We start from the raw sequence: 16,660 nt of genomic DNA, 5'->3' as shown, positions 1-16,660 counted from the left end.
TATGTTTACAGTATTAATGAAAAGTCATAGCCCTAATAGATGGTCTAGGTGTCATAATACGATCATATATAATAATAATGATGTTTTGTATTTAAATGGTTTTGCCGTTTTCCTTCTATGCAAATCCAAATGTTACATTGACGTAAAGCCTGGCAACTGGTGGTCCATTGTCCCCCTTTTATAGGCCCGTGGACCAATCTTAAAATAATACAATACACAAAGTGAAATGTAGAAATTGTTGTCACTCAATTGCACCATGTCACCAACATTAGTTTATTTATTGGTAAGTTGGTCTAAGGGTGGAATCACCGACCGGGGTAGGGTCCATTTGATCATCGTTAATGTTGTGCCTCTATGCCAAATGTGTTGAAATGCAGCAAATTAGCTGTACAACTGCACGTGTTTCTTTCCGTCCCAAAATAAAGAGAATCCCATTAAACGAGTTAGACAATTGCGGTATAATGGTATTTACAGTTTTGGTTTGTTAAATGTCCATTTTTCTAGTTTAATTCCCTCCTTGAGTCATCTCTCTCTCTCTCCGTGCTGCTTTCCACACAGACGAGGCCACGCCCCCTGTCACTCAAGGAGCGCATTTGTTGTTCAACGAGACACTTTCTTTCAGTCTGCATGATCGATGCAGCACAAGCAATGATGCTGTTTTCAATTTGCTTCTAATATCAATCCACTATGGTATCTTTGTACTCCCTGACAAAGGCCGAAAACACAAATGAGTTTTAAAATGTTGTTTCCCTTGATTAAGTCGTACTAATAAAGGCATTTTAATGAATTATATGAAGAGTGCCTTGGTCTTTCTTTTTGATGACCAATTTACCCCTTTTTACCAAAGAGCCCCTTCTGTCTACAGATACCTACTTTCTATAAATAAACCCGCTAGTCTTCTATAATTACACTATTACTTTGTTTCTTACATCTGCAAACGGCGAGTTTCTTTTCTTAGCAAGTTGGGTCTAAATTGTGTTAGCCGTTAATGCTAATCGCTAGTTAGCTGGCTAGCTATCTCGCTAATAAATGTACTCAGAGTCAGCGCAAACGTAATTAGCTATACAGCCTGATAATACCAGTGGTGGCGTAGGCCTAAATCAGCATGTTTGTGAGGAATAGGCGAAGCATGAATCTGTCGTTCTGCCCCTGAACAGGCAGTTAACCCACTGTTCCTAGGCCGTCATTGAAAATAGGAATTTGTTCTTAACTGACTTGCCTAGTTAAATAATGGTTAAATAAAGGTAAAATAAATAAATAAGATAAGCTATTTAATAATCCATGTAAACATCTGCTTGTTCTACTGTGGAACTGGACTAGACTGGACTGAGTCCCAAATGGAGCCCTATTCCCTATTATAGTGCACTACTTTAGACCAGAGCCCTATAGAACCCTATTCCCTATATAGTGCACTACTATAGACCAGAGCCCTATAGAACCCTATTCCCTATATAGTGCACTACTTTAGACCAGAGCCCTATAGAACCCTATTCCCTATATAGTGCACTACTATAGACCAGAGCCCTATAGAACCCTATTCCCTATATAGTGCACTACTATAGACCAGAGCTCTATAGAACCCTATTCCCTATATAGTGCACTACTTTAGACCAGAGCCCTATAGAACCCTATTCCCTATATAGTGCACTACTATAGACCAGAGCTCTATAGAACCCTATTCCCTATATAGTGCACTACTTTAGACCAGAGCCCTATAGAACCCTATTCCCTATATAGTGCACTACAATAGACCAGAGCTCTATAGAACCCTATTCCCTATATAGTGCACTACTTTAGACCAGAGCCCTATAGAACCCTATTCCCTATATAGTGCATCCCTATATAGGGATTTTAGGGCTCTGGTCAAAAGTAGTGCACTATATAGGGAATAGGGTTCTATATGGGACGTATCGTTTAGTATAACCCCACTGACCTCCTGCACTGGGAGTCTAACCCCACTGACCTCCTGCACTGGGAGTCTAACCCCACTGACCTCCTGCACTGGGCATCTAACCCCATTGACCTCCTGCACTGGGCATCTAACCCCACTGACCTCCTGCACTGGGCATCTAACCCCATTGACCTCCTGCACTGGGCATCTAACCCCATTGACCTCCTGCACTGGGCGTCTCTGTCTCTGTCCTGTAGGCCCAACAGCATCCTGACTGTGTTCTGTCTCTGTCCTGTAGGCCCAACAGCATCCTGACTGTGTTCTGTCTCTGTCCTGTAGGCCCAACAGCATCCTGACTGTGTTCTGTCCTGTAGGCCCAACAGCATCCTGACTGTGTTCTGTCTCTGTCCTGTAGGCCCAACAGCATCCTGACTGTGTTCTGTCCTGTAGGCCCAACAGCATCCTGACTGTGTTCTGTCCTGTAGGCCGAACAGCATCCTGACTGTGTTCTGTCCTGTAGGCCCAACAGCATCCTGACTGTGTTCTGTCTCTGTCCTGTAGGCCCAACAGCATCCTCAGACTGAGGTTGGACCACTTTGCTACAGAGTGCAGCTGGGACCACCTGTATGTGTACGATGGTGATTCTATCTACACTCCTCTACTGGCTGCCTTCAGGTGGGTACAGGTGAGCTGTATGGTGGTGGGGGTGGTGGTGAGCTGTATGGTGGTGGTGGGGGTGGTGGTGAGCTGTATGGTGGTGGTGGTGAGCTGTATGGTGGTGGTGGTGGTGGTGGTGGTGAGCTGCGTGGTGGTGGTGGTGAGCTGTGTAGTGGTGGTGGTGAGCTGTGTGGTGGTGGTGGTGGTGGTGGTGAGCTTGGTGGTGGTGGTGGTGGTGGTGGTGAGCTGTATGGTGGTGGTGGTGAGCTGTATGGTGGTGGTGGTGGTGGTGAGCTGTATGGTGGTGGTGGTGGTGGTGAGCTGTATGGTGGTGGTGGTGAGCTGTATGGTGGTGGTGGTGAGCTGTATGGTGGTGGTGGTGGTGGTGAGCTGTATGGTGGTGGTGGTGAGCTGTATGGTGGTGGTGGTGGTGGTGAGCTGTATGGTGGTGGTGGTGGTGGTGAGCTGTATGGTGGTGGTGGTGAGCTGTATGGTGGTGGTGGTGAGCTGTATGTGTATTTAAAAAAACTGTTTTAAGTAAGAAATAGGCATTGGTCCAAAGCCGAAAAAGAAAGGAAATTCACGTGCACCACAATGCCGCCTCCTCCCATGCTCCACCAAGGTTTTACAGCACCACAATGCCGCCTCCTCCCATGCTCCACCAAGGTTTTACAGCACCACAATGCCGCCTCCTCCCATGCTCCACCAAGGTTTTACAGCACCACAATGCCGCCTCCTCCCATGCTCCACCAAGGTTTTACAGCACCACAATGTCTCCTCCTCCCATGCTCCACCAAGGTTTTACCAGCACCACAATGCCGCCTCCTCCCATGCTCCACCAAGGTTTTACAGCACCACAATGCCGCCTCCTCCCATGCTCCACCAAGGTTTTACAGCACCACAATGTCTCCTCCTCCCATGCTCCACCAAGGTTTTACAGCACCACAATGCCTTCTCCTCCCATGCTCCACCAAGGTTTTACAGCACCACAATGTCTCCTCCTCCCATGCTCCACCAAGGTTTTACAGCACCACAATGCCGCCTCCTCCCATGCTCCACCAAGGTTTTACAGCACCACAATGCCGCCTCCTCCCATGCTCCACCAAGGTTTTACAGCACCACAATGCCGCCTCCTCCCATGCTCCACCAAGGTTTTACAGCACCACAATGTCTCCTCCTCCCATGCTCCACCAAGGTTTTACAGCACCACAATGCCGCCTCCTCCCATGCTCCACCAAGGTTTTACAGCACCACAATGCCGCCTCCTCCCATGCTCCACTAAGGTTTTACAGCACCACAATGCCGCCTCCTCCCATGCTCTACCAAGGTTTTACAGCACCACAATGTCTCCTCCTCCCATGCTCCACCAAGGTTTTACAGCACCACAATGCCGCCTCCTCCCATGCTCTACCAAGGTTTTACAGCACCACAATGCCGCCTCCTCCCATGCTCTACCAAGGTTTTACAGCACCACAATGCCGCCTCCTCCCATGCTCCACCAAGGTTTTACAGCACCACAATGCCGCCTCCTCCCATGCTCCACCAAGGTTTTACAGCACCACAATGTCTCCTCCTCCCATGCTCCACCAAGGTTTTACAGCACCACAATGCCGCCTCCTCCCATGCTCCACCAAGGTTTTACAGCACCACAATGCCGCCTCCTCCCATGCTCCACCAAGGTTTTACAGCACCACAATGCCGTCTCCTCCCATGCTCCACCAAGGTTTTACCAGCACCACAATGCCGCCTCCTCCCATGCTCCACCAAGGTTTTACCAGCACCACAATGCCGCCTCCTCCCATGCTCCACCAAGGTTTTACAGCACCACAATGTCTCCTCCTCCCATGCTCCACCAAGGTTTTACAGCACCACAATGTCTCCTCCTCCCATGCTCCACCAAGGTTTTACAGCATCACAATGTCTCCTCCTCCCATGCTCCACCAAGGTTTTACAGCATCACAATGTCTCCTCCTCCCATGCTCTACCAAGGTTTTACAGCACCACAATGCCGCCTCCTCCCATGCTCCACCAAGGTTTTACAGCACCACAATGTCTCCTCCTCCCATGCTCCACCAAGGTTTTACCAGCACCACAATGCCGCCTCCTCCCATGCTCCACCAAGGTTTTACAGCACCACAATGTCTCCTCCTCCCATGCTCTACCAAGGTTTTACAGCACCACAATGTCTCCTCCTCCCATGCTCTACCAAGGTTTTACAGCACCACAATGCCGCCTCCTCCCATGCTCCACCAAGGTTTTACCAGCACCACAATGCCGCCTCCTCCCATGCTCTACTAAGGTTTTACAGCACCACAATGCCGCCTCCTCCCATGCTCTACTAAGGTTTTACAGCACCACAATGCCGCCTCCTCCCATGCTCCACCAAGGTTTTACAGCACCACAATGCCGCCTCCTCCCATGCTCCACCAAGGTTTTACAGCACCACAATGCCGCCTCCTCCCATGCTCCACCAAGGTTTTCCAGCACCACAATGCCGCCTCCTCCCATGCTCCACCAAGGTTTTACAGCACCACAATGTCTCCTCCTCCCATGCTCCACCAAGGTTTTACCAGCACCACAATGCCGCCTCCTCCCATGCTCCACCAAGGTTTTACAGCACCACAATGTCTCCTCCTCCCATGCTCCACCAAGGTTTTACAGCACCACAATGCCGCCTCCTCCCATGCTCCACCAAGGTTTTACAGCACCACAATGTCTCCTCCTCCCATGCTCTACCAAGGTTTTACAGCACCACAATGTCTCCTCCTCCCATGCTCTACCAAGGTTTTACAGCACCACAATGCCGCCTCCTCCCATGCTCCACCAAGGTTTTACCAGCACCACAATGCCGCCTCCTCCCATGCTCTACCAAGGTTTTACAGCACCACAATGCCGCCTCCTCCCATGCTCCACCAAGGTTTTACAGCACCACAATGCCGCCTCCTCCCATGCTCCACCAAGGTTTTACAGCACCACAATGCCGCCTCCTCCCATGCTCCACCAAGGTTTTCCAGCACCACAATGCCGCCTCCTCCCATGCTCCACCAAGGTTTTACAGCACCACAATGTCTCCTCCTCCCATGCTCCACCAAGGTTTTACCAGCACCACAATGCCGCCTCCTCCCATGCTCCACCAAGGTTTTACAGCACCACAATGTCTCCTCCTCCCATGCTCCACCAAGGTTTTACAGCACCACAATGCCGCCTCCTCCCATGCTCCACCAAGGTTTTACAGCACCACAATGTCTCCTCCTCCCATGCTCCACCAAGGTTTTACAGCACCACAATGTCTCCTCCTCCCATGCTCTACCAAGGTTTTACAGCACCACAATGTCTCCTCCTCCCATGCTCCACCAAGGTTTTACCAGCACCACAATGCCGCCTCCTCCCATGCTCTACCAAGGTTTTACAGCACCACAATGCCGCCTCCTCCCATGCTCCACCAAGGTTTTACAGCACCACAATGCCGCCTCCTCCCATGCTCCACCAAGGTTTTACAGCACCACAATGCCGCCTCCTCCCATGCTCCACCAAGGTTTTCCAGCACCACAATGCCGCCTCCTCCCATGCTCCACCAAGGTTTTACAGCACCACAATGTCTCCTCCTCCCATGCTCCACCAAGGTTTTACCAGCACCACAATGCCGCCTCCTCCCATGCTCCACCAAGGTTTTACAGCACCACAATGCCGCCTCCTCCCATGCTCCACCAAGGTTTTACAGCACCACAATGTCTCCTCCTCCCATGCTCCACCAAGGTTTTACCAGCACCACAATGCCGCCTCCTCCCATGCTCCACCAAGGTTTTACAGCACCACAATGTCTCCTCCTCCCATGCTCCACCAAGGTTTTACCAGCACCACAATGCCGCCTCCTCCCATGCTCCACCAAGGTTTTACAGCACCACAATGTCTCCTCCTCCCATGCTCCACCAAGGTTTTACAGCACCACAATGTCTCCTCCTCCCATGCTCCACCAAGGTTTTACAGCACCACAATGTCTCCTCCTCCCATGCTCCACCAAGGTTTTACCAGCACCACAATGCCGCCTCCTCCCATGCTCCACCAAGGTTTTACAGCACCACAATGTCTCCTCCTCCCATGCTCCACCAAGGTTTTACCAGCACCACAATGCCGCCTCCTCCCATGCTCCACCAAGGTTTTACAGCACCACAATGTCTCCTCCTCCCATGCTCCACCAAGGTTTTCCAACTGACAGATTTGATCTACTACAGTAGCTATGTTGGATTGTTCTTCAAACAATGTGTAGACGGGTTGCTTAGGATTCAAACCTTCTCAAACAGTGAGAGGTCTCTCTCCATTCAGAGACATCAGTATCAAGCCTGTCTGTCAGTGCCGGGTCTCTCTCCAGAGACATCAGTATCAAGCCTGTCTGTCAGAGTGCCTGGTCTCTGTTCATTCAGAGACATCAGTATCAAGCCTGTCTGTCAGAGTGCCAGGTCTCTCTCCAGAGACATCAGTATCAAGCCTGTCTGTCAGAGTGCCTGGTCTCTGTTCATTCAGAGACATCAGTATCCCTTCCGCTGATTCTACATTTATTCACAGGGGCATGCTTATCACAAATCTGTCTGTGCTCACAAAACAGTCCTGTAGCTTAGCATCTGCGTCACCTGACCACTTCCGTTTTCAGCGAGTCACTGGTACTTCCTGCTTTAGTGTTTGCTTGGAAGCAGGAATCAGGAGGATAAAATGATGGTGAGGTTTTCCAAATGTTGGGCGAGGGAGAGCTTAGTATGAGTTTCTGTGTGGAGTAAAGGTGGTCTAGAGTTTATTTTCCTCTGGTTGCACATGTGACATGCTGGTAGAAATTAGATATAACAGATTTCATTTTCCCTGCATTAAAGTCCCCGGCCACTAGGAGCGCCGCCTCTGGATGAGCGTTTTCCTGTTTCCTTATAGCCTTATACAGCTCATTGAGTGAAGTCTTAGTGCCACCATCGGTTTGTGGTGGTAAAAAGATAACTACGAAAAATATAGATAACAACTCTCTTGGTAGATAGTGTGGTCTACAGCTTATCATTAGGTACTCTACCTCAGGTGAGCAATACCTCAAAACTACATTCTTACCAGACGTAGCTGTTCTGTCCTACCGATGGAAATCCAGTCAACTGTATATTATCCTTGTCGTCGTACAGTTTTTAATGTCCCGTTGGTAGGAAAGGTGTGCGCCTTTCCAAATCATGTTCAATCAATTTCATTTACCACAGGTGGACTCCAATCAAATTGTAGAAACATCTCAAGTATGATCAATGGAAACAGGATGCACCTGAGCTCAATTTCAAGTCTCGTAGCAAAGGGTCTGAATAGTGATGTATATAAGGTTTTTACTGTTTCTTTCTTTAAATAAATGTGCATATTTTTTTACAATATATTAGCTTTGCCTGAATACTTTGTGAATGTACTGTATTTGCAGCTCCTACGTGGAGTTGGAAGCCGCCAATCTGTAAAAGTTTGTTTCCCCGTATGGTGCTAAGTGTTAGACGCCATTTTGGAAAAAGTAATTTATAAGCCACAAATAAAACAGGTAGGAATCAGCTAAAAGTTAATCCATCCACACAGGCTGATAGTCAGTTAGATTGAATCACACAGTGTGTAGGATTACCACTGTTTTAGGCAGCAAGCCAGAACCCAACCACAGACTAGAACCCAGCCAGCACTAGAACCCACAATAAAGACAACCACAGACTAGAACCCAGCCAGCACTAGAACCCACAATAAACACAACCACACACTAGAATCCAGCCAGCACTAGAACCCACAATAAACACAACCACACACTAGAACCCAGCCAGCACTAGAACCCACAATAAACACAACCACAGACTAGAAACCAGCCAGCACTAGAACCCACAATAAACACAACCACAGACTAGAACCCAGCCAGCACTAGAACCCACAATAAAGACAACCACACACTAGAACCCAGCTGGCACTAGAGCCCACAATAAAGACAACCACACACTAGAACCCAGCCGGCACTAGCACCCACAATAAACACAACCACAGACTAGAACTCTGCCAGCACTAGAACCCACAATAAACACAACCACAGACTAGAACCCAGCCGGCACTAGAACCCACGATAAACACAACCACATACTAGAACCCATCCTGCACTAGAACCCACAATAAACACAACCACAGACTAGAACCCAGCCAGCACTAGAACCCACAATAAAGACAACCACATACTAGAACCCAGCCGGCACTAGGACCCACAATAAACACAACCACAGACTAGAACCCATCCTGTACTAGAACCCACAATAAAGACAACCACACACTAGAACCCAGCCGGCACTAGAACCCACAATAAAGACAACCACACACTAGAACCCAGCCGGCACTAGCACCCACAATAAACACAACCACAGACTAGAACTCTGCCAGCACTAGAACCCACAATAAACACAACCACAGACTAGAACCCAGCCGGCACTAGAACCCACGATAAACACAACCACATACTAGAACCCATCCTGCACTAGAACCCACAATAAACACAACCACAGACTAGAACCCAGCCAGCACTAGAACCCACAATAAAGACAACCACATACTAGAACCCAGCCGGCACTAGGACCCACAATAAACACAACCACAGACTAGAACCCATCCTGTACTAGAACCCACAATAAAGACAACCACACACTAGAACCCAGCCGGCACTAGAACCCACAATAAAGACAACCACACACTAGAACCCAGCCGGCACTAGCACCCACAATAAACACAACCACAGACTAGAACTCTGCCAGCACTAGAACCCACAATAAACACAACCACAGACTAGAACCCAGCCGGCACTAGAACCCACAATAAACACAACCACATACTAGAACCCATCCTGCACTAGAACCCACAATAAACACAACCACAGACTAGAACCCAGCCAGGACTAGAACCCACAATAAAGACAACCACATACTAGAACCCAGCCGGCACTAGGACCCACAATAAACACAACCACAGACTAGAACCCATCCTGTACTAGAACCCACAATAAACACAACCACATACTAGAACCCATCCTGCACTAGAACCCACAATAAACACAACCACAGACTAGAACCCAGCCAGGACTAGAACCCACAATAAAGACAACCACATACTAGAACCCAGCCGGCACTAGGACCCACAATAAACACAACCACAGACTAGAACCCATCCTGTACTAGAACCCACAATAAACACAACCACAGACTAGAACCCAGCCTGCACTAGAACCCACAATAAACACAACCACAGACTTGAACCCAGCCAGCACTAGGACCCACAATAAACACAACCACAGACTAGAACCCAGCCGGAACTAGGACCCACAATAAACACAACCACAGACTAGAACCCAGCCGGAACTAGGACCCACAATAAACACAACCACAGACTAGAACCCAGCCGGCACTAGGACCCACAATAAACACAACCACATACTAGAAACCAGCCAGCACTAGAACCCACAATAAAGACAACCAGATACTAGAACCCAGCCAGCACTAGAACCCACAATAAAGACAACCACATACTAGAACCCAGCCTGCACTAGAACCCACAATAATCACAACCACAGACTAGAACCCAGTCGACACTAGGACCCACAATAAACACATCCACAGTCTAGAACCCAGCCTGTACTAGAACCCACAATAAACACAACCACATACTAGAACTCAGCCGGCACTAGGACCCACAATTAACACAACCACACACTAGAACCCAGCCGGCACTAGGACCCACAATAAACACAACCACATACTAGAACCCAGCCGGCACTAGGACCCACAATAAACACAACCACAGACTAGAACCCAGCCAGCACTAGAACCCACAATAAACACAACCACAGACTAGAACCCAGCCAGCACTAGAACCCACAATAAACACAACCACACACTAGAACCCAGCCAGCACTAGAACCCGCAATAAACACAACCACACACTAGAACCCAGCCAGCACTAGAACCCACAATAAACACAACCACAGACTAGAACCCAGCCAGCACTAGAACCCACAATAAACACAACCACAGACTAAAACCCAGCCAGCACTAGAACCCACAATAAAGACAACCACACACTAGAACCCAGCCACCACTAGAACCCACAATAAACACAACCAAGGCATAACAACAGCAAGGAGAGAGTGGTGACTTACTCAATGCGATTAAATACTGGGCCCCATGTAGTGTCTCAGTCCATGATGGTGGAAAGCCGTGAGGTTCATGTAGTGTCTCAGTACAGGATGGTAGAAAGTCGGGAGGTTCATGTAGTGTCTCAGTACAGGATGGTGGAAAGCCGGGAGGTTCATGTAGTGTCTCAGTACAGGATGGTGGAAAGTCGGGAGGATTCATGTAGTGTCTCAGTCCAGGATGTTGGAAAGCGGGAAGATTCATGTAGTGTCTCAGCACAGGATGTTGGAAAGACGGGAGGTTCATGTAGTGTCTCGGTACAGGATGGTGGAAAGCCGGGAGGTTCATGTAGGGTCTCAGTACAGGATGTTGGAAAGACGGCAGGTTCATGTTGTGTCTCAGTCCATGATGGTGGAAAGCCGGGAGGTTCATGTAGTGTCTCAGTACAGGAAGGTGGAAAGCCGGGAGGTTCATGTAGTGTCTCAGTACAGGATGGTGGAAAGCCGGGAGGTTCATGTAGTGTCTCAGTACAGGATGTTGGAAAGCCGGGACGTTCATGTAGTGTCTCAGTACAGGATGGTGGAAAGCAGGGAGGTTCATGTAGTGTCTCAGTCCAGGATGGTGGAAAGCCGGCAGGTTCATGTAGTGTCTCAGTACAGGATGGTGGAAAGCCGAGAGGTTCATGTGTTGTCTCAGTACAGGATGTTGGAAAGCCGGGAGGTTCATGTAGTGTCTCAGTACAGGATGTTGGAAAGCCGGGAGGTTCATGTAGTGTCTCAGTGCAGGATGGTGGAAAGCCAGGAGGTTCATGTAGTGTCTCAGTACAGGATGTTGGAAAGCCGGGAGGTTCATGTAGGGTCTCAGTACAGGATGTTGGAAAGCCGGGAGGTTCATGTAGTGTCTCAGTACAGGATGTTGGAAAGCCGGGAGGTTCAAGTAGTGTCTCAGTACAGGATGTTGGTAAGCCGGCAGGGAGACAAGCTCATCACCGGGCCGTGGGAGAGACAGAGTACATCCAAGTAAGCTAAACCAAGTGGAGTTCTAGGTTGGTAGTCGTCCAGCAGTAGGTATGTGTCTGCTGAGACAACGCACCAGGGCAGAGGAAGGTGTCCATTTATATCCAAGTCGGCCTCAAAAGTTTCAGCAGACCTGAACTCTGTATGCAATATTGCACTGGCGTGTGAGAGATGTGCAGGGGAGGGAGAGTACTCAATAATGACCTGTTAATCTGGGGTAAACCAGGAGTTGATACCTAAGAATTGACTATTAGAGGCCTGTAGGGGTCATGATCATAGACATCCACTCCTCGGTGCCGTCTTCATGCGTTGCATATACTGTGAACTGTTTTGTCAACTTTTTTACATCTTGTTTTTAATTCAACCTTTCATTAACCTGCATAATGTTGCTACAGGAGATTCATGATGTCGGGTTTTGATGGGTGTCCATTCTTGTTGCAGTGGGTTGATAGTTCCTGAGCGCTATGGCAACGAGACGGTTCCGGAAGTGGTGTCACAGTCTGGTTACGCCCTCCTCCACTTCTTCAGCGACGCTGCCTATAACCTGACCGGCTTCAACATCTCATATAGGTAACCCTCAACCCCTGACCTCTGACCCTTAACCTCTGACCCTTCACCTCTAACCCTTAACCCCTGACCTCTAACTCTTAACCCCTGACCTCCGACCCTTAACATCTGACCCTTAACCCCTGTCCTCTGGCCCTTAACCTCTAACCCTTAACCCCTGACCTCTAACTCGTAACCCCTGACCTCTGACCCTTAACCTCTGACCCCTCACCTCTAACCCTTAACCCCTGTCCTCTGACCCTTAACCTCTAACCCTTAATCCCTGACCCTATAACCTGTGTTCAACGTTTCATACAGGTAACCCTTTACCCCTGATCTCTAACCCCTGATCTTATAACCTAACCATGTTTAACATCTCATTCAGTTTGGCCTCGCAGGGCCTCTTCTTAGTAACAGGTGAGTCTGGCCTTGCAGGGCCTCTTCTTAGTAACAGGGGAACCTGGCCTTGCAGGGCCTCTTCTTAGTAACAGGGGAACCTGGCCTCGCAGGTCCTCTTCTTAGTAACAAGGGAACCTGGCCTCGCAGGTCCTCTTCTTAGTAACAGGGGAACCTGGCCTCGCAGGTCCTCTTCTTAGTAACAAGGGAACCTGGCCTCGCAGGTCCTCTTCTTAGTAATAGGGGAACCTGGCCTCGCAGGTCCTCTTCTTAGTAACAAGGGAACCTGGCCTCGCAGGTCCTCTTCTTAGTAACAGGGGAACCTGGCCTCGCAGGTCCTCTTCTTAGTAACAGGGGAACCTGGCCTCGCAGGTCCTCTTCTTAGTAACAGGGGAACCTGGCCTCGTAGGTCCTCTTCTTAGTAACAAGGGAACCTGGCCTCGCAGGTCCTCTTCTTAGTAACAGGGGAACCTGGCCTCGCAGGTCCTCTTCTTAGTAACAGGGCCAGCCAGTAGCTACTGTAGCTCTTTACCAAAAGTGGAAAAGAGCCACTTTGTTTTGTCAACTGGATTGCTGAATATACAAAGGAGTAGCAGGAAGAGAGAACAAAGTTAGTTAACCAGGCAAGTTAACCAGGCTTGTTAGCCTTGACCCCCAACAACTTTGAAGGGCACGACACAAACTACCCAGAGTTCTGTTGAGTACTGGCCCGTCGCCATGATGATACGATTCAAGTTGTGCTGAGAAACGGATAAAAGAAAGTGCCTCGGGCCCCAGTCTCTAACTCTCTCTGTGATGTCTCAAAGAGCCCAGAGCCCAAACATCAAACTGTACGACTGCTGCTGTCTGAACAACATGAAACACAACCTCTTTGTCGACTGTCTCTCTCCAAAATATTATGTTCTCAGGAGTTTGCTCTAGTTTATCCCAGCTTTCAATCCCTCATGTATTGCTGTAATTCTTCTACATTGTGCAGTATTTGATGTTTGTAGAGTTTTATATTATAAACCCCTTTTTGTCTCTTCATTAGCATACAGAATTTAACTTGAATCAGTCAATGAGTATATTAAAGTACCTTCTAATTTCATCCATCCATTCTCTATCCTACCCCCTTGTCTTTCTCTCTCTGTCTCTCTCTGTCTCTCTCTGTCTCTCTCTGTCTCTCTCTCTCTCTGTCTCTCTCTCTCTCTCTCTCTGTCTCTCTCTGTCTCTCTCTCTGTCTCTCTCTCTCTCTCTCTCTCTCTGTCTCTCTCTCTGTCTCTCTCTCTGTCTCTCTCTCTGTCTCTCTCTCTGTCTCTCTCTCTGTCTCTGTCTCTGTGTCTCTGTCTCTGTGTCTCTGTCTCTCTGTCTCTGTCTCTGTCTCTGTCTCTGTCTCTGTCTCTCTCTCTCTCTCTCTCTCTCTCTCTCTCTCTCTTTCTCTCCTCTTTCCCCCCTCCCCCTGTCACCTCTCTCTTCCTCCCGTCCCTCAGTGTGAACACGTGTCCTAACAACTGTTCTGGCCGAGGGGAGTGTCGCGTTGGGAACTCAACAGGTGCTGTATATTGTGACTGTGAATCCAACTGGAAGGGCGAGGCCTGTGATGTCCCTTACTGCCTGTCAGATTGTGGTTGGCCTGACAGGGGACACTGTCTTCAGGACACAAAGACATGTCGATGCCAGCCTGGGTGGCAAGGTGGGCACAGTCTCTATCTTCAGCTACTGATACACACGTGTGTGTGTGTGTGTGTGTGTGACATATTGCCCTATTTCCCTACACACTATTAGACTATTCTTTTGACTTAACTCCATATTGTTGTTGAATACCTTATAAAGGGTTGAATACCTTATAAAGGGTTGAATACCTTATAAAGGGTTGAATACCTTATAAAGGGTTGAATACCTTATAAAGGGTTGAATACCTTATAAAGGGTTGAATACCTTATAAAGGGTTGAATACCTTATACAGGGTTCAATTCTTGGACCGACTCTCTTCTCTGTATACATCAATGATGTCGCTCTCACTGCTGGGGATTCTCTGATCCACCTCTACGCAGACGACACCATTCTGTATACTTCTGGCCCTTCTTTGGACACTGTGTTAACAACCCTCCAGATGAGCTTCGATTCCATACAACTCTCCTTCCGCGGCCTCCAATTGCTCTTAAATACAAGTAAAACTAAATGCATGCTCTTCAACCGATCGCTGCCTGCACCTACCCGCCTGTCCAACATTACTACTCTGGACGGTTCTGACTTAGAATACGTGGACAACTACAAATACTTAGCTGTCTGGTTAGACTGTAAACTCTCCTTCCAGACCCACATCAAACATCTCCAATCCAAAGTTAATTCTAGAATTGGCTTCCTATTTCGCAACAAAGCATCCTTCACTCATGCTGCCAAACATACCCTCGTAAAACTGACCATCCTACCAATCCTCGACTTCGGCGATGTCATTTACAAAATAGCCTCCAACACTCTACTCAACAAACTGGATGCAGTCTATCACAGTGCAATCCGTTTTGTCACCAAAGCCCCATATACTACCCACCATTGCGACCTGTACGCTCTCGTTGGCTGGCCCTCGCTTCATACTCGTCGCCAAACCCACTGGCTCCATGTCATCTACAAGACCCTGCTAGGTAAAGTCCCCCGTTATCTCAGCTCGCTGGTCACCATAGCAGCACCCACCTGTAGCACGCGCTCCAGCAGGTATATCTCTCTAGTCACCCCCAAAACCAATTCTTTCTTTGGCCGCCTCTCCTTCCAGTTGCACCTGTACATAGCCCACCTATAATTTAGCCCAAACAACTACCTCTTTCCCTACTGTATTTATTTGATTTGATTTATTTATTTATTTTGCTCCTTTGCACCCCATTATTTGTATTTCTACTTTGCACATTCTTCCATTGCAAATCTACCATTCCAGTGTTTTACTTGCTATATTGTATTTACTTTGCCACCATGGCCCCTTTTTTGCCTTTACCTCCCTTATCTCACCTCATTTGATCACATCGTATATAGACTTGTTTATACTGTATTATTGACTGTATGTTTGTTTTACTCCATGTGTAACTCTGTGTCGTTGAATGTGTCGAACTGCTTTGCTTTATCCTGGACAGGTCGCAATTGTAAATGAGGACTTGTTCTCAACTTGCCTACCTGGTTAAATAAAGGTGAAAAAAATAAAAATTAAATAAATTAAAAGCCACGATCATGGAAGCACATTGGCTATGACCTTCCAGTCAATGATGTATTCATTTGACCACTGTACTGTCAACAGTTAAATTCCAACATTAGGCCAAAACAAATACCTGCTGTTCATATCCCTGGGCTAATACATTACCTATTAACTAGCTGGTATTGTCCCTCACTGAAAGGAAAGGGTGAGGGCGTCACAAATGACTCCCTATGGGCCTTGGTCACAATTGACTCCCTATGGGCCTTGGTCACAATTATAGGGAGTATGGTGCCATTTGGGATACATGCTGATTTATTCCAGAGGTGTGTCCCTCTTGTCTTTGTGTGAACAGAGAGATGACATGTATCAATAACACTAATGAATGTAGTCTATAATACCAGCTGTATCTATAATACTAAGGAATGTAGTCTATAATACCAGCTGTATCTATAACACTAATGAATGTAGTCTATAATACAAGCTGTATCTATAATACTAAGGAATGTAGTCTATAATACCAGCTGTATCTATAATACTAAGGAATGTAGTCTATAATACCAGCTGTATCTATAACACTAATGAATGTAGTCTATAATACCAGCTGTATATATAACACTAATGAATGTAGTCTATAATACCAGCTGTATCTATAACACTAATGAATGTAGTCTATACTACCAGCTGTATTTAAAACACTAATGAATGTAGTCTATAATACCAGCTGTATCTATAATACTAAGGAATGTGGTCTATAGTAATAATACCAGCTGTATCTAAAATACCAGCTGTATTTATAACACTAATGAATGTAGTCTAATACCAGCTGTATCTATAACACTAAGGAATG

The 16,660-nt window shown here is 47.7% G+C and overlaps 1 protein-coding gene across 4 annotated transcripts in view; it reads left to right on the top strand.

Moving 5' to 3' along the window:
• The window catches only part of LOC139394117 (attractin-like), a 252,717-nt gene that overhangs the window by 22,682 nt on the left and 213,375 nt on the right, over positions 1–16,660 (top strand). For all 4 annotated transcript variants that reach the window (XM_071142146.1, XM_071142145.1, XM_071142147.1 and 1 more), the window contains exons 3-5: positions 2,453–2,566; positions 12,153–12,281; positions 14,123–14,325. In XM_071142146.1, the coding sequence (XP_070998247.1) occupies positions 2,453–2,566; positions 12,153–12,281; positions 14,123–14,325 (446 nt within the window). The remainder of the gene's footprint in view (positions 1–2,452; positions 2,567–12,152; positions 12,282–14,122; positions 14,326–16,660) is intronic.

The sequence above is a fragment of the Oncorhynchus clarkii genome, unplaced genomic scaffold (genome assembly GCF_045791955.1).
Source record: "Oncorhynchus clarkii lewisi isolate Uvic-CL-2024 unplaced genomic scaffold, UVic_Ocla_1.0 unplaced_contig_2974_pilon_pilon, whole genome shotgun sequence".
NCBI lineage: Eukaryota > Metazoa > Chordata > Actinopteri > Salmoniformes > Salmonidae > Oncorhynchus > Oncorhynchus clarkii.
This window is presented reverse-complemented; position numbering and strand designations above follow the sequence as displayed.